Here is a 24768-nt window from a genome sequence, read left to right on the forward strand (position 1 = left end):
TCTCCCTTCCTCTCACTACAGCAGCAGACAGAGACTGAGAATAAGGCCAGTGCTGCAGCGTTTTTATAGGGGGGGCGGGGTTCCGTGGGGGAGTGCAGCCTGATTGGCTACCACCATCTGTCTGCTGACTGTGATGTAGAGGGTCAAAATTTAGCCCAATGACAAGGTATAGGGGGCAGGTTGAACGTGTTTGTGTCCCGCCGCAGGCGCGAACAGCTGAAATTCATGCAAACTACCCGCCCGGCAAACCATTTGGGCCATCTTTAATGGTCGATTGTGAGCCCCTCTGAGGGACAATTAACTGTCAAGACAATATAAACTCTGTACAGCGCTGCGGAAGATGTCAACGCTACGTTAATAATAACCACATTTGAAATTTATGTCTAGCTACAGCTGTGTTTGTGAGGGGAGCTTTAAGGTTTAGGAAGTTTTCTGCTCTTTAGTATGTTTGTCATACAAAGAGGCTGGGAGGTTATCTCTCCACTAAACCCTGTACAGGAAATGTGAGACTCCCTCTAGTTTCTGCACTTCTCAGACTTTCACTTTCATTTCTCTTCTCTGCTGTCAGGAATGGCGTCTGCTGATCTGAGGAAGGAGCTGGACTGTTCCATCTGTCTGAGCATTTATACAGATCCTGTGACCCTGAGATGTGGACACAACTTCTGCCGGCTCTGTATAGATCAGGTGTTGGATACACAGAAGGGAGCTGGAGTTTATTCCTGTCCTGAATGCAGAGAAGAATTTCAGGAACGGCCGGCACTGCAGAGGAACATAACATTGTGTAACATTGTGGAGAGTTTCCGCTCTGCTCAGCCAGATCAGGAAGAGACTGGAGTCTTCTGTACTTACTGTATTCACTCTCCTGTACCGGCTGTTATGTCCTGTCTGCATTGTGAAGCTTCTCTGTGTGACAATCACCTGAGAGTCCACAGCAAGTCACCAGAACACGTCTTGTGTGACCCCACCACTTCCCTGGAGAACAGGAAATGCTCCGTCCATAAGAAGATATTGGAGTATTACTGCCTTGCAGATGCTGCCTGTATCTGTGTGTCCTGCAGTTTGGCTGGAGACCACAAGGGTCACAATGTGGAGACACTCAATGAGGCTTCAGAGAAGAAGAAACAGAAACTGAGAAATGAACTGCAGGAACTGATCACTAAGACAGAGGAGACTGAGAAAGAAGTTCAGAGTCTGCAGGAGAACAAAAGAAAAGTCCATGAAAAGTCATCTGGTGTAACAGAGAGAGTCACTGCCTTGTTTAGAGACCTCAGGAGACAGCTGGACAACCTGGAGAAGAGAGTCCTGAGAGAGGTCTCCAGGCAGGAGGAGCAGCTTTCTCTGCCATTGGCTGATTTCATTCAGCAGCTGGAAATAAAGAAGGCCGAGCTGTCCAGGAAGATGTGTCACATTGAGGAGCTGTGTAACATGACTGACCCACTGACTGTCTTACAGGAATCACACACAGGTGACTTGTGTGACACTGAGGAGGGGGATAAGGAGGACAGAGAGAGACATGATGGGCGGGATCTGGATGTGGCTCTCATCTCACACACATTACACACAGGGTTATCTGATATAATAGCCGGGGTAACTGGAGGCTGCAACATACAGGAGGCTACAGACATATTACTGGATATAAACACAGCTCATAATTATCTACATATATCAGATGACATGAAAATTGTATCCAGCTCAGATATCAGCCAGAATCGCCCAGAAACACCAGAGAGATTTCAGACATACACTCAGGTGTTAAGCAGACAGAGTTTCTCCTCAGGGAGACATTACTGGGAAGTGGATGTCCGTAAATCAGAGGTGTGGGCTGTAGGAATGTGTTACCCCAGTATAGCCAGGAGAGGAGAGCAGTCAGAGATTGGATATAATAACAAGTCCTGGTGTCTGTACAGGTATAATAATCACTGTGGAGTGATACATGACAGTATAGAGATCCAGTTACCTGACACTGTCTCCAGTAATAGAGTCGGGATATATCTGGATTATGAGGCTGGGCAGCTGTCCTTTTATGATCTGTGTATCCCGATCAGACGCCTCCACACCTTCACTGCAAACTTCACCACTCAGCCCCTCCATGCTGCATTATGGGTAGTAGAAGATCCTATAAAGATATGTGGAAAGAGAGCCAACCAGGAGGTGTGGGATGATACGATGTAAGGCGGCTAATATAAACATTCATTAAAAGTAATGCATTAAAACAGGCTATATTCCTGCATAACAACCAGAACACCTTCAGATCTGCTGACAATTTGTTTTATGTATGTTTTATGTGAGTTTGAATGGCTCTAAACTAGGGTGACCATATTTTGATTTCCAAAAAAGAGGACGATCACAACAGCATGTGGGCGTGGTCATTGGTGGGGCCAAATATACAAGACCTTAGCAGTGTGCTATTCAACTTTGTAGGCATGGAGGGACGTTTTTTTTTTCCAGACCACATGGTGGAGGGCCGGCCAACCACAAAATGCAATCAGATTCGCAGAAAATTCCCCACAAAATGCAATGAGATTGGCAGCAGATTTCCCCACAAATGTGCGGACAAGGTATATGTCCGCAGTATAGGTTAGATAGGAATATGGCCCCAGTATAGGTTAGATAGGAATATGGCCCCAGTATAGCTTAGATAGGTATATGCCCCCAGTATAGCTTAGATAGGTATATGCCCCCAGTATAGCTTAGATAGGTATATGCCCCCAGTATACATTAGATAAGTATATGCCCCCAGTATAGCTTAGATAGGTATATGCCCCCAGTATAGCTCAGATAGGTATATGCCACCAGTATAGCTCAGATAGGTATATGCCCCCAGTATAGCTCAGATAGGTATATGCCCCCAGTATAGCTCAGATAGGTATATGCCCCCAGTGTAGCTCAGATAGGTATATGCCCCCAGTGTAGCTCAGATAGGCATATGCCCCCAGTATAGCTCAGATAGGTATATGCCCTGAATGTTGGTTAGATAGGTATATGCCCTCAGTGTAGGTTAGATAGGTATATGCCCCCAGTGTAGGTTAGATAGGTATATGCCCTCAGTGTAGGTTAGATAGGTAGATGCCCTCAGTGTAGGTTAGATAGGTATATGCCTTCAGTGTAGGTTAGATAGGTATATGCCCCCAGTGTAGGTTAGATACAGTAGGTATATGCCCACAGTGTAGGTTAGATAGGTAGATGCCCTCAGTGTAGGTTAGATAGGTAGATGCCCTCAGTGTAGGTTAGATAGGTAGATGCCCTCAGTGTAGGTTAGATAGGTATATGCCCCCAGTATAGCTCAGATAGGTATATGCCCCCAGTATAGCTCAGATAGGTATATTCCCCCAGTATAGCTCAGATAGGTATATGCTCCCCAGTGTAGCTCAGATAGGTATATGCCCCCAGTATAGCTCAGATAGGTATATGCCCCCAGTATAGCTTAGATAGGTATATTCCCCCAGTATAGCTCAGATAGGTATATGCCCCCAGTATAGCTCAAATAGGTATATGCCCACAGTATAGCTCAGATAGGTATATGCCCCCAGTATAGCTCAGATAGGTATATGCCCCCAATATAGCTCAGATAGGTATATGCCCCCAATATAGCTCAGATAGCTATATGCCCCCAGTATAGCTCAGATAGGAATATGCCCCCAGTGTAGCTCAGATAGGTATATGCCCCCAGTATAGCTCAGATAGGTATATGCCCCCAGTGTAGCTCAGATAGGTATATGCCCCCAGTGTAGCTCAGATAGGTATATGCCCCCAGTATAGCTCAGATAGGTATATGCCCCCAATATAGCTCAGATAGGTATATGCCCCCAATATAGCTCAGATAGGTATATGCCCCCAATATAGCTCAGATAGGTATATGCCCCCAGTGTAGCTCAGATAGGTATATGCCCCCAGTATAGCTCAGATAGGTATATGCCCCCAGTATAGCTCAGATAGGTATATGCCCCCAGTGTAGCTCAGATAGGTATATGCCCCCAGTGTAGCTCAGATAGGTATATGCCCCCAGTATAGCTCAGATAGGTATATGCCCCCAGTATAGCTCAGATAGGTATATGCCCTCAATGTAGGTTAGATAGGTATATGCCCTCAGTGTAGGTTAGATAGGTAGATGCCCTCAGTGTAGGTTAGATAGGTATATGCCCTCAGTGTAGGTTAGATAGGTAGATGCCCTCAGTGTAGGTTAGATAGTTATATGCCCTCAGTGTAGGTTAGATAGTTATATGCCCCCAGTGTAGGTTAGATAGGTATATGCCCTCAGTGTAGGTTAGATAGGTAGATGCCCTCAGTGTCGGTTAGATAGGTAGATGCACTCAGTGTAGGTTAGATAGGTATATGCCCTCAGTGTAGGTTAGATAGGTATATGCCCCCAGTATAGCTCAGATAGGTATATGCCCCCAGTATAGCTCAGATAGGTATATGCCCTCAATGTAGGTTAGATAGGTATATGCCCTCAGTGTAGGTTAGATAGGTAGATGCCCTCAGTGTAGCTCAGATAGGTATATGCCCCCAGTATAGCTCAGATAGGTATATGCCCCCAGTGTAGCTCAGATAGGTATATGCCCCCAGTGTAGCTCAGATAGGCATATGCCCCCAGTATAGCTCAGATAGGTATATGCCCTGAATGTTGGTTAGATAGGTATATGCCCTCAGTGTAGGTTAGATAGGTATATGCCCCCAGTGTAGGTTAGATAGGTATATGCCCTCAGTGTAGGTTAGATAGGTAGATGCCCTCAGTGTAGGTTAGATAGGTATATGCCTTCAGTGTAGGTTAGATAGGTATATGCCCCCATGGTAGGTTAGATACAGTAGGTATATGCCCTCAGTGTAGGTTAGATAGGTAGATGCCCTCAGTGTAGGTTAAATAGGTAGATGCCCTCAGTGTAGGTTAGATAGGTATATGCCCTCAGTGTAGGTTAGATAGGTATATGCCCCCAGTATAGCTCAGATAGGTATATGCCCCCAGTATAGCTCAGATAGGTATATGCCCTCAGTGTAGGTTAGATAGGTATATGCCCCCAGTGTAGGTTAGATAGGTATATGCCCTCAGTGTAGGTTAGATAGGTAGATGCCCTCAGTGTAGGTTAGATAGGTAGATGCCCCCCCTACCGTATGGCCAGGAGAGTGTGCGCAGCGGCGGGGAGAGAAGTTTCCACTTACCTGCCTGGATCCTGCAGAGAACTTCCACCTTCAGCCTCTCCCGGCGCGTGTCGCATTGGTTAGAGCTCCCCCTGTGATGACAGGTGGTTACGTCATCACAGGGGGCACTGTTACCATACCGACAGACGCCGGGACAGGAAGTAGATAGTAGCTGGCAGGATCGAGGAAGCTAAGTGGGAAATTCTCTCCCCCGCTGTTCCGCCAGGTGCCCACACACCCGCCGCCCAGTGTCCGCCCGCCGCAGCAGAGAGAGGACCCCCCCACCCCGCAGTGTGAGGCCCCAAGCGGGGGGCGTGCCTCACCTGTATGCTGGCGCCGCCCCTGCGTGAGCTCTTCCCCGGGCATTTAAAAAAACCGGCCGGATGCCCCGGACAGGTCTGAAAAAGAGGACCTGTCCGGGGAAAAGAGGACGCATGGTCACCGTATCTAAACCCACGTTTGTCACAACCTATAGTGTTGAAGTAGGCGGGCTCCCACTTTGGCCCGATCTCTGTCTCCTAGCTTCTATAAGCCCAGGGCTAGGTCGTCAACCTGGCTGAATTTGTCGGGCTCATACAGATGTGGAGTGAGGACATGTCAATATTGTAGTGTACATATGAGAACACTGGTGGCCACATCGGTTTCAAACGAGCGCAGATTCCCCATTAAGAAATTCATTAATTGTGGGTCGCCAAATGTAATATATCTTATTAATTGCAGTGATTGTGCCCTACAGTATGTGGGCTGCACCACAAGACATTTACGCGCCAGAATAGGGGAACACTATCGCAGCCCTGGGTGGCTTAGTGCTAATATCTCCAATGTGGCGGAGCATTTTCGCCATTTGCCATTGGGCAGCACGGTGGCGTAGTGGTTAGCGCTCTCGCCTTGCAGCGCTGGGTCCCTGGTTCGAATCCCAGCCAGGGCACTATCTGCAAAGAGTTTGTATGTTCTCTCCGTGTCTGCGTGGGTTTCCTCCGGGCACTCCGGTTTCCTCCCACATTCCAAAAACATACGGATAAGTTAATTGGCTCCCCCTAAAAAAATTGGCCCTAGACTACAGTACTTACACTACATAATATAGACATATGGCAATGGTAGGGATTAGATTGTGAGCTCCTTTGAGGGACAGTTAGTGACAAGATATATATATATATATACACTGTACAGCGCTGCGTAATATGTCGGCGCTATATAAATACTAAATAATAATAATAATAAGATGACATGTCCTCTTTTTCCTTTCATGGATTAGAAAGGGTCTTACCAGCTCAAAGGGGAGGGGATACTACCAAACGGCTTATGAGGTTTTAACTCCCGCTGGGATTTGGCGTTAGTAACGCAATGCCCGGTCTCCCTCATTTTCTTGCTGCTCTTAAGTTTTTACCTACATTTGATTTTTATCTTTTATACCTGACACATTGGGGGTATGCTGTCATGTGCCTTAACCAGCTGAGCGGTCTGGACGAGCTCAGCTCGTCCAACACCGCCAGCGGCTGCCGCTCAGGCCCTGCTGGGCCGATTTTAACGAAATAAAAAGCAGCACACGCAGCCGGCACTTTGCCAGCCGCGTGTGCTGCCTGATCGCCGCCGCTCTGCGGCGATTCACCGCGAGCAGCGGCGAAAGAGGGCCCCCCTAGCCGCCTGAGCCCAGCGTAGCCGGAACAAAAAGTTCCGGCCAGCGCTAAGGGCTGGATCGGAGGCGGCTGACGTCAGGACGTCGGCTGACGTCGATGACGTCACTCCGCTCGTCGCTATGGCGACGATATAAGCGAAACAAGGAAGGCCGCTCATTGCGGCCTTCCTTGTTTATTCTGGGCGCCGGAGGCGATCGGAAGATCGCCTCCGGAGCGCCCTCTAGTGGGCTTTCATGCAGCCAACTTTCAGTTGGCTGCATGAAATAGTTTTTTTTTTATTTAAAAAAAACCCTCCCGCAGCCACCCTGGCGATTTAATCAGAACGCCAGGGTGGTTAAAGGGTTCCCCTGTACTGAAACATGTATGTTTGTAGCAACTCTGAGGGCTCGTTTCCACAAGTGCGGCGTGCGTCTGTGAGACGCGCGCCGGCACTGAGCGGGTGGGCAGGATCGCAGGCGAATCCCATGAGCCGTGCCATGCACGCTATGAGAATCGCAGCCTCCCCGAGCACATTCTGCAGGGGGTTCCGGCCGAATCGCTCTCGCAAGCGATTCGGCCGGCGGCGCCATTCTCTTCTATGGCAGAGTTTCCCTGTGTGATTCATGTGTGGGGAAACTCTGCGGAATTGCGGCGGTTTCCGCGCTAGTGGAAGCGGGCCCTGAAAGTTAGATTATTGTGGAAAGGTTCATTATTCTCGGCTCAAAGTGTCAGACTCTAATCAGCTAATTCAATCAAAACACCTGCAAAGGGTTCCTTAGCCCTCAGGCCTCTTTTCCTCGGGCAGTTGAACTGTGTGCTCAGCAAGCAGTTACCAGGCAGCAGTGAGCAGTTGCCAGGCAGCAAGCGAGCAGTTACCAGACAGCAGCATTGAGCAGTTGGGAGAATTTGAGAGGCATTTCACTGCCTATCAACTGTCAAGGGGAAAAGAGGCCTTAAAGAGGAACTCCAGTGAAAATAATGTAATAAAAAAAGTGCTTCATTTTTACCATAATTATGTATAAATGATTTAGGCAGTGTTTGCTCATTGTAAAATCTTTCCTCTCCCAGATTCACATTCTGACATGTATTACATGGTGACATTTTTACTGTGGGCAGGTTATATAGCTGCTCCTAGCTGTTTTGGCTGTTGCAGACAGCTATAAACAGCCATTTCCTGTCTGTGAACATTGTTACATTGTGGCAGTTTGCCCAGAGTACCCTACGGTACCAGAGCCTCTTGTGGGAGGGGTTTCAGCACAAAATCAGTCATACAGCGCCCCCTGATGGTCTGTTTGTGAAAATCATTATATTTCTCATGTAAAAGGGGGTATCAGCTACTGATTGGGATAAAGTTAAATTCTTGGTCGGAGTTTCTCTTTAAAGAAAACCTGAACTGAAAATTAAAAGTCAAAATAAGCATACACAAGTCATATTTACCTTCCATGTAGTCTACTCCTCAGTGTCTTTCTCCTGTCCCGCGTCCTGTTTGTTCACTGTGATCAAAGGAATTTTCCGTCCTCCATTTTGAAAATTGCCATTACCCCATAACAGCTTTCTGGTCAGCACACAGTTAAACTGTAACATCGCCCACTTGAGCCATAGGGAAACATGGACATTACCTGGTACATCAGTTTTCCTCTCAGCTATAACTGACAGCAACTGATATTGGTACTTATCCGTTAGCCGGGCGCATCCGGCAGGTGGCGCTGTTGATGTTAATTCCAATCATAATTACTTCACGTCAACCTGTGAATGTAAACGCCGGATGCGCCCGGCTTAAACAGATCAAGCCGCCGGCTTGCTTCGTGAGTGTCTCGCTCTCCTCCCCCTCTTGCCCTCTCTCGTATGAGCCTTGGGGAGGGGACATGCGTGGCGCGGCATTGCGACGAACGACTCTGGGGGGACACGCATGTCCCCTCCCCAGTGTTCTATAGGAGAGAGGGCAAGAGGGGGAGAAGAGCGAGACACGAAGCAAGCCGGCGCCTTGATCTGTTTAAGCCGGGCGCATCCGGCGTTTACATTCACAGGTTGACGTGAAGTAATTATGATTGGAATTAACATCAACAGCGCCACCTGCCGGATGCGCCCGGCTAACAGATAAGTACCCTGATTTTTTACTGACAGCAACTGATATATTTCAGTTCTGACAAAATGTTGTCAGAACTGGAAGGGATTATTGTCAGAAGAAAATGGGGAGCTTCTGAGAGTAACTGATGGCAAGGTAACTATGTAATGTTCATTTGAAGTTACCTCATGGTGTTTATTTTAAATATTTTTACTCAGTACAGGTTCTCTTTAAAGTGTACCCAAGCTGAAGCTTGGGTACAAAATGAGATACTTACCTAAAGCGAGGGAAGCCTCAGGATCCTATTGAGGCTTCCCTCTCTATTTTAATGTACCCCATCACTGAGCGCGGGCCCCCACATTAGCAACAATGCATTGTCGCTAATCAGTTCAGGGCGGCGCAGCTCCTCTTCCTTATTCATGGCCGCGCAATAGCTGACTGAGCCTGCCCACGCATACACAGCAAGCAAGAACTGTGCTACTACGCATGAGTGGGCAGGCTCCCGCAGCTACAGCGTGAAACTCGAATTACAGGTGAAATTACAGGCAATGGATAAGGAAGTGAAGCTGTGCTACCCCCCAATGTGGAGGGAACGCGCTCTGCAATAAGGGTCTGCCAACGAGAGAGGAAAGCCACAATAGGATTCGGAGGATTCCCTCTGCAGGATAAGGTTGTGTTTTGAAACTGAGCTTCGCCTCAGGTTCAATTTAAATCAGGGATGTCAAACCGGTCCTTCGAGGGCCGAGGTCCTCACACATTTTTGACACAGCTCAAATGAATTGATGGGTCTGAATCAGGAAAGGTGCGGTCCATCAGGTAGAACACATTTGTCTTTCTCAGTCCATCCTAAACACTGGCATGGATCTGGCCCTCCAGGCCTGGAGTTCGACACATGTGGATTAAATGGTCTCTCAGTCTGGTTTGGAATTACTGACATAAATTAACTTTTGCATGATATTCTAATTTTTCAAGTTTCACCTGTAATGGATGTGCTGTCACCATCCACAGCACGGAATGTGGTTTCCAGAGTCGCTGCTAAGTCCGTTGCATTGTTCATCCAAGTGCCCAGGAGCACTCACAGTGGCTTTAATGCAGGAAAGTGTGCCTAGGTCCTCACCCCAGTACCAAGGGGTCACAACATAGAATCTCGCCAAAGGACCGGCACCACTCGATGTATTTAGAAGCTCTTTATCACTTTATTGGCATCAATATGATAGCAACGACAGACGCTGTTTCGGCCCCCATGGGCCTTTATCAACTTGCACAGGATCATCAAATGACAATATCAGAACTGCACATATATATAGTCAAACACAATTACCCATGATTCCTCCATCAGCCAATCACCAACACCCTAGGGCAGAGGACCTGATGGAAGACTCATGCCAAAAATACACCACCAATAAAAACACAATGTTCAAATTTGAATCGCACCACTCAGAGATCAAGAGGAGTTTCCACAATAACATGTAACTGCTGCAGCAGTCCTTGATCGGCAAAATGGTGTCATGATCACATGACAAATCACATGTCTTCTCAGCTGACCAGCAAAAATAAAAAAAAATAAATCAAGATGCGACGCATAAAAACCGCCACAACGCCGCAACAGCAACGCGTACAAAAAAATGCATCACCGCAACAGCAACGCGTACAAAAAGCCGCATCACCACAACAGTAACGCGCACAAAAAGCCGCATCACTGCAACAGCAACGCGTACAAAAAGCCGCATCACAGCAACGTGTACAAAAAGCCGCATCACAGCAACAGCAACGCGTACAAAAAGCCGCATCACCGCAACAGCAACGCGTACAAACAAGCCGCATTGCCGCAACAATGTGGCACGCGTAAACAAACGCGTAATAAACGCCGCATCACCGCGACAAAAATGCCCACGCGTACAAAACGCCGCGTCGCTTCAAAAAGAGCACGCAAAAAAAAGCAACCGACGCTACGCGGAACTACACAAAATGTGGTAAAGGTAGTCAGCTATAAAAATTAGACATGCGCAATCCGAACGCATACGCGCAGACAAGTAAACGGTACCAAATAGAAACCAATCGCATGTCAATGCGCATAATATAAAAAAATACATGGATGGGCGGAGCTGGAGGCGGCTACCAAATATCAAATATCATATAAAGCGCAAAAAAAAATAACGCTAGAAAAATTATATATAGCCAAGCCAAACTCAGCACTCACCCATCCACGATGTTAAAGGGGAACTCCTCGATCTCTGAAATCCTAGATATGTGAGATCTACAATAAATTAAAAACAACAGTAAGCCCAATAAAGTACAAAAGGATCATATACATCAAAAGTTACACAGTACAATAAATGTGAATACCATAATCATAAACAGAAGCCCAGGTCCAACTCACGATTATGACCCGCCCTCCCCATGGCATCCAATCGTTTAATCCATGCTGCTTCTCTCCGCAGCAATTCTTTCTGTTTATTACCTCTCCATTGTGGGGGTACCCCATCTATAGCCATTATCCTCAGCTGGGAGACATTATGTCCACAATCTCTAAAATGTTCTGACACTGCCTGACTAGAGTTGGGCCGAACCTCCGATTTTAGGTTCGCGAACCGGGTTCGCGAACTTTCGCGGAACGTTCGGTTCGCGTTAAAGTTCGCGAACCGCAATAGACTTCAATGGGGATGCGAACTTTGAAAAAAAAAAAAATTATGCTGGCCACAAAAGTGATGGAAAAGATGTTTCAAGGGGTCTAACACCTGGAGGGGGGCATGGCGGAGTGGGATACACGCCAAAAGTCCCCGGGAAAAATCTGGATTTGACGCAAAGCAGCGTTTTAAGGGCAGAAATCACATTGAATGCTAAATGACAGGCCTAAAGTGCTTTAAAACATCTTGCATGTGTATACATCAATCAGGTAGTGTAATTAAGGTACTGCTTCACACTGACACACCAAACTCACCGTGTAACGCACCGCAAACAGCTGTTTGTGTAGTGACGGCCGTGCTGGACTGGTGCGCACCATGGCGAGAGTGCAGGTTTTGGTGGCTTTACAGCCCATATGGTCGCCTGGCTGATGTAGCTGAATGACAGAACAGTGACTGTCCAGCTGATCAAATTTGGTCTGACCACAATGAAGCAACGACCTTATTATCTTTTGTGTGCCCCCCGAGACACTCATCTAGGCGCCGGTCATTGCTTCATTGTGATACGCAAGCCCCTTCACCACGGCAAGGTAATGATCACGAAGGGGAATGGGCGCATGTACATGCCTTTTCTTTTGTTGTTGCAGCTGCCCGCAGTGCAGCCAGAAAAATTAGGCAGTCATGTACACGCACCAGAAAAATTATTACAGCGAAAAATTCAGCAATCCGCCTGGAGTCCCGGACCCTGTTGGTGGTGGCGGAGAAGGTAGTCAAGCGGCCTGCAGGCAGACATGCTGTGTGGAGGGACTGGGAGTGACTTAGTCTTCTTGGGGCAGGCCAGGCAGCCAGTCACACGGCATGCAGGCAGAGATGCTGTGTGTGCGGGGACTGACTTAGTCTTGGGGCGGGCAGCAGCCCTCCGGGATCCATGCCTCATTCATTTTGATAAAGGTGAGGTACTTAACAGTTTTGTGACTTAGGCGACTTCTCTTCTCAGTGACAATGCCACCAGCTGCGCTGAAGGTCCTTTCTGACAGGACGCTTGCGGCAGGGCAGGAGAGAAGTTGGATGGCAAATTGGGACAGCTCTGGCCACAGGTCAAGCCTGCGCACCCAGTAGTTCAAGGGTTCCTCATCGCTGTTCACAGCAGTGTCTACATCCACACTTAAGGCCAGGTAGTCGGCTACCTGCCGTTCCAGGCGTTGGTGGAGGGTGGATCCGGAAGGGCTACAGCGAGGCGTTGGACTAAAGAACGTCCGCATGTCCGACATCACCATGAGATCGCTGGAGCGTCCTGTCTTTGACTGCGTGGACACGGGAGGAGGATTAGTGGCAGTGGTACCTTGCTGGCGTTGTGTTGTCACATCACCCTTAAAGGCATTGTAAAGCATAGTTGACAGCTGGTTCTTCATGTGCTGCATTCTTTCCACCTTCAGGTGAGTTGGTAACAGGTCCGCCACTTTGTGCCTGTACCGAGGGTCTAGTAGTGTGGCCACCCAGTACAGCTCATTCCCCTTGAGGTTTTTTATACGGGGGTCCCTCAACAGGCAGGACAGCATAAAAGACGACATCTGCACAAAGTCGGATCCAGTACCCTCCATCTCCTCTTGCTCTTCCTCAGTGACGTCACGTAAGTCAACCTCCTCCCCCCAGCCGCGAACAATACCACGGGAAGGTTGAGCAGCACAAGCCCCCGGCGACGCCTGCTGCGGGTGTTCTCCTGCCGCCGTCCCCTCCTCCTCCTCCTCCCCCAAAGAAACACCTTGCTCATCATCCTCTGAGTCTGACTCATCTTCTGCACACGACTTCTCTTCTTCCTCCTCCTCCCCCCTCTGTGCTGCCGCAGGTGTTGAGGAAACAGCTGGGTCTGATGAAAATTGGTCCCATGCCTGTTCCTGCCGTAACGGTTCCTGGTCACGCTCATTCGCAGCTTCATCCGCCACTCTACGCACAGCACGCTCCAAGAAGTAAGCGTAGGGAATTAAGTCGCTGATGGTGCCCTCACTGCGGCTCACCAGGTTGGTCACCTCCTCAAACGGCCGCATGAGCCTGCATGCATTTTTCATCAGTGTCCAGTTGTCGGGCCAGAACATCCCCATCTTCCCAGACTGTTTCATTCTACTGTAGTTGTAGAGGTACTGGGTGACGGCTTTCTTCTGTTCTAGCAGGTGGGAGAACATGAGCAGGGTCGAATTCCAGCGAGTCGGGCTATCGCAAATGAGGCGTCTCACCGGCATGTTGTTTTTCCGCTGAATTTCCGCAAAGCGTGCCATGGCTGTGTAAGACCGCCTCAAATGCCCACAGAACTTCCTGGCCTGCTTCAGGACATCCGCTAAGCCAGGGTACTTTGCCACATATCTTTGAACAACTAGATTCATGACATGTGCCATGCAGGGTATGTGTGTCAGCTTCCCCATATGCAAAGCGGCAAGCAGATTGCTGCCGTTGTCGCACACCACGTTGCCTATCTCCAGGTGGTGCGGGGTCAGCCACTCATCCACCTGTTTCTTAAGAGCAGCCAGGAGAGCTGCTCCAGTGTGACTCTCTGCTAACAGTTCCACCACGCCAGCTGTCAGACGCCGGGCAAGGGGGTGACTGGCCGAAATTGGCTTCTTCCACTCAAACATTTCCTTCACGGACACCTGACTGCTACTGTGGGCAGAGGAGCAGGAAGCGCTCAAGGGCAGAGGCGGAGTGGAGGAGGGTGCCTGTGAAGGTGGAAGGGAGAAAGCGGCAGAAGCAGATGATGCACCTGAAGGAGGAAGAGGAGAAGGAGGGTGACTTTTCTTTTGTGTGCTGCTGCTGCTTTCGCTCAGGTGGCCATCCCATTGCTGTTTGTGCCTTTTCTCCAGGTGCCTTCGTAAGGCACTTGTCCCTACGTGAGTGTTGGCCTTTCCACGGCTCAATTTTTGTTGGCAGAGCGAACAGATGGCTTTGGTCCGATCTGAGGCACACACATTAAAAAATGTCCACACCGCTGAGCCACCCTGGGATGTGGGCACTATGGGGACCTCAGCAGCTGATGCTGAAGGGCAAGTTGGCTGGCTGTACATAGGTGGCGATACATGGTGCCGGACACTGCCACCAGCTGTTTCTGACGAAGAGCTGCCCCAGCTTCTTTCAGCAACTTCTCTCCTCCTACTACTCTCTGACTCCCCCTCTGAACTGTCCCCCTCTTCATCTCCTCTATTGGGAACATACAGAGGATCCCTATCATCGTCATCATCGTAATCATCCTGCCCAGCTTCGCTTGCCTCAGAAAAATCCAAACATGCACCATCAGTAGGTCCTTCATCCTCCTTACACGTTACATCCATAGTGTTGCCGCGTAACTCAGACATATGAGCTGGTGAAAATTCATCTGGCTGTAACAACAATGGCTGTGCATCAGTGATTTCAACACTAAATAATTCTTGCGAAGTGTGAAATGCAGCGGAAGTGGTGCTAGTAGTAGCGCTGGTGGCTGAGCAAGATGAGGTGTTCTGTGTCGCTAAATACTCAACCACGTCCTGACAATCTTGGGAGGTGATGGGACGTGCCTTCTTCCGAGCACTGTACTGTGGGCCAGGTCCACACGAAATTACATTTACACGACCTCGCGCAGACCTGCCGGGTGGCCTTCCTCTGCCTCTGGCACTACCTCTTCCTCTACCTGTTTTGTCCATATCGGGTATGCACGGAGTGGTATATCACACTGCGTGCACTCACGTAGGTAGGTGGGTTCACTTAACTGCACAGGTATGCGCACTGATGCGGTGGGTTCACTGAACAGAACAGGTATACAGTGGTGGGTTCACAGAACAGGTATGCAGTGGCAGGTTCACTGAACAGAACAGGTATGCAGTGGCGGGTTCACTGAACAGTACAGGTATACAGTGGCGGGTTCACTGAACACAACAGGTATGCAGTGGCGGGATCACTGAACAGTACAGGTATACAGTGGCGGGTTCACAGAACAGGTATGCAGTGGCAGGTTCACTGAACAGAACAGGTATACAGTAGCGGGTTCACTGAACAGTACAGGTATACAGTGGCGGGTTCACTGAACACAACAGGTATGCAGTGGCGGGTTCACTGAACAGAACAGGTATACAGTAGCGGGTCCACTGAACAGAACAGGTATACAGTGGCGGGTTCACTGAACACAACAGGTATGCAGTGGCGGGTTCACTGAACAGGTATACAGTGGCGGGTTCACTGAACAGAACAGGTATACAGTGGCAGGTTCACTGAACAGAACAGGTATGCAGTGGGGGGTTCACTGAACAGAACAGGTATACAGTAGCGGGTCCACTGAACAGAACAGGTATGCAGTGGCGGGTTCACTGAACAGTACAGGTATACAGTGGCGGGTTCACTGAACACAACAGGTATGCAGTGGCGGGATCACTGAACAGTACAGGTATACAGTGGCGGGTTCACAGAACAGGTATGCAGTGGCAGGTTCACTGAACAGAACAGGTATACAGTAGCGGGTTCACTGAACAGTACAGGTATACAGTGGCGGGTTCACTGAACACAACAGGTATGCAGTGGCGGGTTCACTGAACAGAACAGGTATACAGTAGCGGGTCCACTGAACAGAACAGGTATACAGTGGCGGGTTCACTGAACACAACAGGTATGCAGTGGCGGGTTCACTGAACAGGTATACAGTGGCGGGTTCACTGAACAGAACAGGTATACAGTGGCAGGTTCACTGAACAGAACAGGTATGCAGTGGGGGGTTCACTGAACAGAACAGGTATACAGTAGCGGGTCCACTGAACAGAACAGGTATGCAGTGGCGGGTTCACTGAACAGTACAGGTATACAGTGGCGGGTTCACTGAACAGAACAGGTATACAGTAGCGGGTCCACTGAACAGTACAGGTATGCAGTGGCGGGTTCACTGAACAGAACAGGTATACAGTAGCGGGTCCACTGAACAGAACAGGTATACAGTGGCGGGTTCACTGAACACAACAGGTATGCAGTGGCAGGTTCACTGAACAGAACAGGTATGCAGTGGCGGGTTCACTGAACAGAACAGGTATACAGTGGCAGGTTCACTGAACAGAACAGGTATGCAGTGGCGGGTTCACTGAACAGAGCAGGTATACAGTAGCGGGTCCACTGAACAGAACAGGTATGCAGTGGCGGGTTCACTGAACAGTACAGGTATACAGTGGCGGGTTCACAGAACAGGTATGCAGTGGCAGGTTCACTGAACAGAACAGGTATGCAGTGGCGGGTTCACTGAACTGGTATACAGTGGCGTGTTCACTGAACAGAACAGGTATACAGTGGCGGGTCCACTGAACAGAACAGGTATGCAGTGGCGGCTTCACAGAACAGGTATGCAGTGGCAGGTTCACTGAACACAACAGGTATGCAGTGGCGGGTTCACTGAACAGGTATACAGTGGCGGGTCCACTGAACAGAACAGGTATGCAGTGGCAGGTTCACTGAACAGAACAGGTATGCAGTGGCGGGTTCACTGAACAGGTATACAGTGGCGTGTTCACTGAACAGAACAGTTATACAGTGGCGGGTCCACTGAACAGAACAGGTATGCAGTGACGGGTTCACAGAACAGGTATGCAGTGGCAGGTTCACTGAACACAACAGGTATGCAGTGGCGGGTTCACTGAACAGGTATACAGTGGCGGGTCCACTGAACAGAACAGGTATGCAGTGGCAGGTTCACTGAACACAACAGGTATGCAGTGGTGGGTTCACTGAACAGGTATGCAGTGGTGGGTTCACAGAACAGGTATGCAGTGGTGGGTTCACAGAACAGGTATGCAGTGGCAGGTTCACTGAACAGGTATGCAGTGGTGGGTTCACTGAACAGGTATGCAGTGGTGGGTTCACTGAACAGGTATGCAGTGGTGGGTTCACAGTACAGGTATGCAGTGGTGGGTTCACAGAACAGGTATGCAGTGGTGGGTTCACTGAACAGGTATGCAGTGGTGGGTTCACAGTACAGGTATGCAGTGGTGGGTTCACAGAACAGGTATGCAGCCAGGAACAAGCTAAGCCTAACTAATCTTTCCCTATGAGAGACAGTCTGCAGCAGCTCGCCCTACTCTCACTAATGCAGGCACATGAGTGACCGTAATGGCCGCCGCTGCCTGCCTTATATAAGGAGGGTGGGGCTCCAGGGGCTAGTGTAGCCTAATTGGCTACACTGGGCCTGCTGACTGTGATGTAGAGGGTCAAAGTTGACCCTCCATGTGCATTATGGGGCGAACCGAACTTCCGCAAAGGTTCGCCTGCGGGACGCGAACGCGAACCACGGAAGTTCGCAGGCGAACCGTTCGGCCCAACTCTATGCCTGACCCACCGTCTTATTCCTAATTGCTGATTTGTGTGATGAAATTCTCAACTTAAGGCACTGTGTAGTCATACCTACATAAATAAAACTGCTTGGGCACTTGAGTAAATAAACAACATGATCAGAGTCACATGTGTAGTGCTCCCTGATATGATAAACAGTGCCCAAAGTAGGATGTTGGAAAGTATTCCCACGTATTACGCTATTACACATGTGACATGATAAGCACGGAAACATGCCACCCCTACGTGAGCGAGCCTGTTCACGTGGTGTCACTTTTGCGCGCAACTTGTCGCGCAAAGTGGGGGCACGACGAAAAGACATCATTGGAGGGTACCGAAACTCCGGCACCCTCGGAAAACCATCACGCAATAAATGCCAGTGTCTCCGGATGACCCTAGCAATGCCATCACTGCAAGTGTTAAAAGTAGATACAAAGGGGATACATGGTACGATATCCCATCATGATTCCGTCGGCGCCGTGACCTATCCCTATGTAACACTTCTGAGGGATAGCCCCGCGTACGAAATTTTTGCGATAATTCTTCCCGACGATCAACACGCAAATCCGGGTCACTCACAATACGGTCAATCCGTGTGAATTGGCTTTCAGGAATGCCATCCTTAACCGAAATGGGATGAAAACTCCCATAATGGAGGGTGGAATTCCTGTCAGTAGTCTTCACAAATAGGTCAGTAGACAATGCTCCATCACCTTTTTTAACAAGAACATCCAAGAAAGGAATCTGTTCAAGGTCCCAGTTAACTGTTAGTCTAATTGCGGGGCACTGCTGATGGGCTGAAAGGATGAAATGGCTGACACAGCAACATCTGTGGAAGATACTTTCTATTACTCTGGAACCCAGGCCGCCTCCATCTTAGCGTCCAGTGAGACGGACACTGCTTTTCTTTCTAAACCAGATGTCAAGCCTCTTCAGGTGGAGTATGAGAATCTGAGGAAAATAAAGGTTAACTTGGAGGTGCATGCCAAAACGCTGGCGGAATATTGCAAAATGCACAGAATACCACGGGCGATGCGTTCGCATGTGGCACCATTATTATTTCCTAAAGATCTGGACTTTTGTGCTGTATGGGTTAGGATCTGGAATAAAGCCTCTTACGGTGCCATGCTCCACACGATTGTGAGGATTCAGAAAGAGATACCTGTCATAGATGGGAAAGTGGAATCCCTACAAAAACAGATGAAAGACCTCATGATTCAGGAGGACTATGACAAATATATGTTATCTGTGGATAAAAAACTCCAGGAACATCTGAAAATTCAAGAAGAAGTCAAGCGTTCAAAATTTAATCGTGACAAATCCGATTATACTGATGGTTACATGTATCCATGGCAAAAGCAAGTTACGCCATCTCCTAATAGACCACCACGACGCCCCAGGAGGACACCAGGGAGGAAGTACCCTATTGGTGGAGGTTCAGGAGTTGGGTCATCAGGTTCGGAGGATGTTGTTACATCTAGAGAGAATTCTCCAAACCGCCCCCAAGAACAAGGACGTGGAGAGGGGGTAGGAGGCATAGGCGGAGGACCCAAAAACAAGCCTCCCAGGAATCCCATGAACGTACGACCCAGGAGGGGCAGAATGTGACTTCCAATTTGGTGGTAAATATCTCTTCCTACACATTATCTGAAGCTGAGGAACATGTTCTTAACTTTGGTTTATCTTTTAGTCCCACTTTTCTACCTGATTTTTTCCTACTTGAACAGGACTTGTATCGCTTTTTTCGCTCCATTAAATTGAAACATTTTTTCAGTACTTTTTACAGGGCACTGTATCAAGAAATTTGGAGACTGTTGAGAACAGTGCTTTACGCTTGAAGGATACTGGTTTACGTAACAAAAGTACCTTCAAGCCCCCCAGTCACTCATTGATTGATACTTGTTACTCGTGTCAGTGAAGAAGTTGCTAATATTGAGCGTGACTTTAAGAGCGGACTCTTTCGAGTGTCCCATAATTTGTCCAGGGAAGATAAGCTTGCCCTTAATAATAACATCATTATATGCCCTGCTGATAAGGGTGGAGCTGTTGTGGTGCTTGATCGCTGTCAATATGTGTCTGAGATTGAAAGACAGCTATCCGATAAATGTGTATATTCTATCTTGCAGGGTGATCCTCTGCCTCGGATTCAGAGACTCATTTTGGGAATACTAAGGGAGGCTCTTGCCAGAGATGTTATAGATGAATCATTATTCACCTATCTACAACAGACTGATCTGACTACGCCGCATATTTATATTCTACCAAAAATTCATAAAACTCTGGTCTGCCCTCCGGGGCGGCCGATTGTGGCGGGAGTCGGATCGGTCTTTGTTCCTCTGGCACGATATCTTGATAAACTCCTGCAGCCCATGGTGCAGTCTCTCGATTCATATTTAAGAGACACTAATATGTTTCTGGACAGATTGAGGGCACTACCTGTGTTGGATGATGAGGTAGCTCTTGTGACCTTGGATGCCGAGAGCCTCTACACCTCCATCCCTCATGATGGGGGTGTAGAGGCTGTAGACTGGTATTTAATGCCACAGTCGGATTGTACTGTACCACAGAGAAAGTTTTTGATAAAATTATTGGAGATTGTGCTCACAGAGAACTATTTTGAATTTGAAGGACGGTATTATTGTAACTGCAGGTCTATGTGGTAAGGAACGCAGACAAAAAAAAACAGTTCACCAGAACAGTAATGCTTTAATATGGAATAGAAAGTGAAAGTGAAACAGTCTCACTGCACCAATAAGTATTTATGTGCAATGATCAAAAATAACAGGGCAATATGGCAAAATAGTTGAAAATAACTTCTAGATGCAAATAGTTTTGCTAGAGAAGCTAAAGCTACAAAAGTAAGCTGCAAAATGCTGACTCACTAATCCACTGACTGTGCTAGATTAACAAAACACCGATTTACTCCTAAATCTGGGCAGTTCAAGAGTGGAGATGAATCTCCCAGGTACTTGCGTTTGTGATACAGTCACTGGGGCTGCAGACTCTGGACTTGCTGCTGCTTTCTCCCTGAGGCCCACAGCTTCCACACAGTTCTCTGCAGCTCTAGGAGTCTCCAGGCAGGCCTGATGTCTGGAGTTCCACCCCACTTTGTAGACAGCACTTGGATGAGCTGCCAAGCAGGAATCAGGAGTTGAGGTCTTCAGTAATGCTGCCCCCTGTCCTGTCCAGAAGCCGAGAGCACGCTTCTTAGCTGGGAAGTGCAGCCTGGCTGGAGGAGTGTAACATGCCTCAACTCCCACTCTCTCATCAGCCTGTGCACTTCTGGACACGTGGGGATGGGAGAAGGAAGCTTTTATCTCCTCAGGAGTTGTTCCCACCCCTCTCTGCTTTCTTAAAGGAGTCTGACCCCAACATCTTAAGGAGGTACTTCCTTCCAGAGTACAAGCTCTTCTCCATTCTGGAATCACTCTGCTACATTATGGTCAGTTGCGGGGTACTGCTATGGGTTCTAACGTGGCCCCCTCCTATGCAAATTTATTTATGGGACTATATGAAGAGACTTTTGTCTACTTAAACCCCCTTTTTCGTAAACATGCGCTTTGTTGGTGGCGTTACATCGACGATGTGTTTTGCATATGGAGGAGGCCGCGTGATACTTTGGATGATTTCACCCTTTCAGCCCATCAGCAGTGCCCCGCAATTAGACTAACAGTTAACTGGGACCTTGAACAGATTCCTTTCTTGGATGTTCTTGTTAAAAAAGGTGATGGAGCATTGTCTACTGCCTTTCTTGGATGTTCTTGTTAAAAAAGGTGATGGAGCATTGTCTACTGACCTATTTGTGAAGACTACTGACAGGAATTCCACCCTCCATTATGGGAGTTTTCATCCCATTTTGGTTAAGGATGGCATTCCTGAAAGCCAATTCACACGGATTGACCGTATTGTGAGTGAGCCGGATTTGCGTGTTGATCGTCGGGAAGAATTATCGCAAAAATTTCATATGCGGGGCTATCCCTCAGAAGTGATACATAGGGATAGGTCACGGCGCCGACTGAATCATGATGGGATACCACGTATCCCCTTTGTATCTACTTTTAACACTTGCAGTGATGGCATTGCTAGGGTCATCCGGAGACACTGGAATTTATTGCGTGATGGTTTTCCGAGGGTGCCGGAGTTTCGGTACCCTCCAATGATGTCTTTTCGTCATGCCCCCACTTTGCGCGACAAGTTGCACGCAAAAGTGACACCACGTGAACAGGCTCGCTCACGTAGGGGTGGCATGTTTCCGTGTTTATCATGTCACATGTGTAATAGCGTAATACGTGGGAATACTTTCCAACATCCTACTTTGGGCACTGTTTATCATATCAGGGAGCACTACACATGTGACTCTGATCATGTTGTTTATTTACTCAAGTGCCCAAGCAGTTTTATTTATGTAGGTATGACTACACAGTGCCTTAAGTTGAGAATTTCATCACACAAATCAGCAATTAGGAATAAGACGGTGGGTCAGGCAGTGTCAGAACATTTTAGAGATTGTGGACATAATGTCTCCCAGCTGAGGATAATGGCTATAGATGGGGTACCCCCACAATGGAGAGGTAATAAACAGAAAGAATTGCTGCGGAGAGAAGCAGCATGGATTAAACTATTGGATGCCATGGGGAGGGCGGGTCTTAATCGTGAGTTGGACCTGGGCTTCTGTTTATGATTATGGTATTCACATTTATTGTACTGTGTAACTTTTGATGTATATGATCCTTTTGTACTTTATTGGGCTTACTGTTGTTTTTAATTTATTGTAGATCTCACATATCTAGGATTTCAGAGATCGAGGAGTTCCCCTTTAACATCGTGGATGGGTGAGTGCTGAGATTGGCTTGGCTATATATAATTTTTCTAGCGTTATTTTTTTTGCGCTTTATATGATATTTGATATTTGGTAGCCGCCTCCAGCTCCGCCCATCCATGTATTTTTTGATATTATGCGCATTGACATGCGATTGGTTTCTATTTGGTACCGTTTACTTGTCTGCGCGTATGCGTTCGGATTGCGCATGTCTAATTTTTATAGCTGACTACCTTTACCGCATTTTGTGTAGTTCCACGTAGCGTCGGTTGCTTTTTTTTGCGTGCTCTTTTTGCAGCGACGCAGCGTTTTGTACCCGTTGCATTTTTTGTCGCGGTGATGCGGCGTTTATTACGCGTTGCACGTGTTTACGCGTGCCACATTGTTGCGGCAATGCGGCTTGTTTGTACGTGTTGCTGTTGCGGTGATGCGGCTTTTTGTACGCGTTGCTGTTGCTGTGATGCGGCTTTTTGTACGCGTTGCTGTTGCAGTGATGCGGCTTTTCGTACGCGTTGCTGTTGCAGTGATGCGGCTTTTTGTACGCGTTGCTGTTGCGGTGATGCGGTTTTTTGTACGCGTTGCTGTTGCGGCGTTGTGGCGGTTTTTATGCGTCGCATCTTGATTTTTTTTTTTTTTTTTGCTGGTCAGCTGACAAGACATGTGATTTGTCATGTGATCATGACACCATTTTGCCGATCAAGGACTGCTGCAGCAGTTACATGTTATTGTGGAAACTCCTCTTGATCTCTGAGTGGTGAGATTCAAATTTGAACATTGTGTTTTTATTGGTGGTGTATTTTTGGCATGAGTCTTCCATCAGGTCCTCTGCCCTAGGGTGTTGGTGATTGGCTGATGGAGGAATCATGGGTAATTGTGTTTGACTATATATATGTGCAGTTCTGATATTGTCAATTGATGATCCTGTGCAACTTGATAAAGGCCCATGGGGGCCGAAACAGCGTCTGTCGTTGCTATCATATTGATGCCAATAAAGTGATAAAGAGCTTCTAAATACATCGAGTGGTGCCGGTCCTTTGGCGAGATTCTACGTTGCATTGTTTATGTCATATGCAGCATGCTATGCATGGCATATCCAGTGTCCGGAATCCCTGTGCACGGCATAACGTGGCATTCAGCCTCCCACAACCGAGACAGCGAATGCGTTCACAGTGAACCTGCGTAATCGGTTTCCACACCTGAGGGCTCCATCCACCCGGCAGAAAATCTCATATTACTGCAGAGAACCTGCTATGATCTCCATCTGGCTTCAAGTTAATTATATATGTTTAAAAATGCACTGCCATTTATTTGAGCGAATTTCTAAATTTTATATTTGTGAATTTAAGTAGAGTTATTCCTTAACCAGAGCTAGATTGATTCTAAAGCTTCAGAAATTTATGATAATGTTACTAGATAATGTTTTATGTAATTTGTATTATATATCAATCAGTAAGCATTGTTATATAAATGAGATCGTGGCTGGCAGGTTGTAAAAGAAAAAAAAAGGCAGCAATGTCTTGTACAGCGCTGCGATCTAGTGCAGCACTGTATGGGGACAGCTCTGTCACTGAGCTGTCTCCAGAAGAGAATCACAAAGCAATCCCTCACATAAGTTAATGCCTAATGGTGCATACACACGGGGTACGGCTGTCGCCGCAACCACGTGGCACGCGCGTGTTGCGGCGACAGGTCGCCCGTGTGTATGACACGCACGCCCTGAACCGTCGCCCGTCAGAGCTGTCGCCAGGCGATTGACATGTTCAATCGCCGGCTACAGCTTTCGCCGCAACTTCGCCGCAACTGTCGCTAGTCCGCGTGTGTATGCGGACTAGCGACAGGAGTCACAATACAAGTGAATGGAGCATACGGCCGGGGGATGCTCCATTCACAAACAGCTTCCGCCGCATCTTTGATTTCTGGCGAGACGTGTGGACAGCTGTCGCCAGCAGGGAGCTATCGCTCCCTGGTCGCGTGTATGCATGCAACGGGGGACAATTATCCCCCGTGCGTATGTAGCTTATGAGAGGTGATCAGCATGATTTAATCTTGGGGGAAGAGGGGAGAGGGCAGGAGGGATAATTAAAAAAAAAAAGGATGTTTTTATTAAAAGAAAAAAAAAACATTTAAAAAGCTCCAAAAGCTCTGTTGGTGGCAAGAAAAGGGGGCAAGATTCATTTGTGTGCTAAG

The 24768-nt window shown here is 48.0% G+C and overlaps 1 protein-coding gene across 1 annotated transcript; it reads left to right on the forward strand.

The window, feature by feature from the left end:
• The first annotated feature begins 543 nt into the window (after positions 1-543).
• Positions 544-2242, forward strand: LOC137517919 (E3 ubiquitin/ISG15 ligase TRIM25-like). The gene has a single exon (XM_068234996.1). The coding sequence runs from the start codon at positions 571-573 to the stop codon at positions 2170-2172; it is 1602 nt and encodes a 533-aa protein (XP_068091097.1). The 5' UTR covers positions 544-570; the 3' UTR covers positions 2173-2242.
• Positions 2243-24768: the final 22526 nt, after the last annotated feature.

This window comes from Hyperolius riggenbachi, chromosome 5 (genome assembly GCF_040937935.1).
Source record: "Hyperolius riggenbachi isolate aHypRig1 chromosome 5, aHypRig1.pri, whole genome shotgun sequence".
Lineage (NCBI taxonomy): Eukaryota > Metazoa > Chordata > Amphibia > Anura > Hyperoliidae > Hyperolius > Hyperolius riggenbachi.

Excerpts from the sequence above, each read along its gene's own strand:
- LOC137517919 (XM_068234996.1), top strand. The coding sequence starts at position 571 with ATGGCGTCTGCTGATCTGAGGAAGGAGCTGGACTGTTCCATCTGTCTG.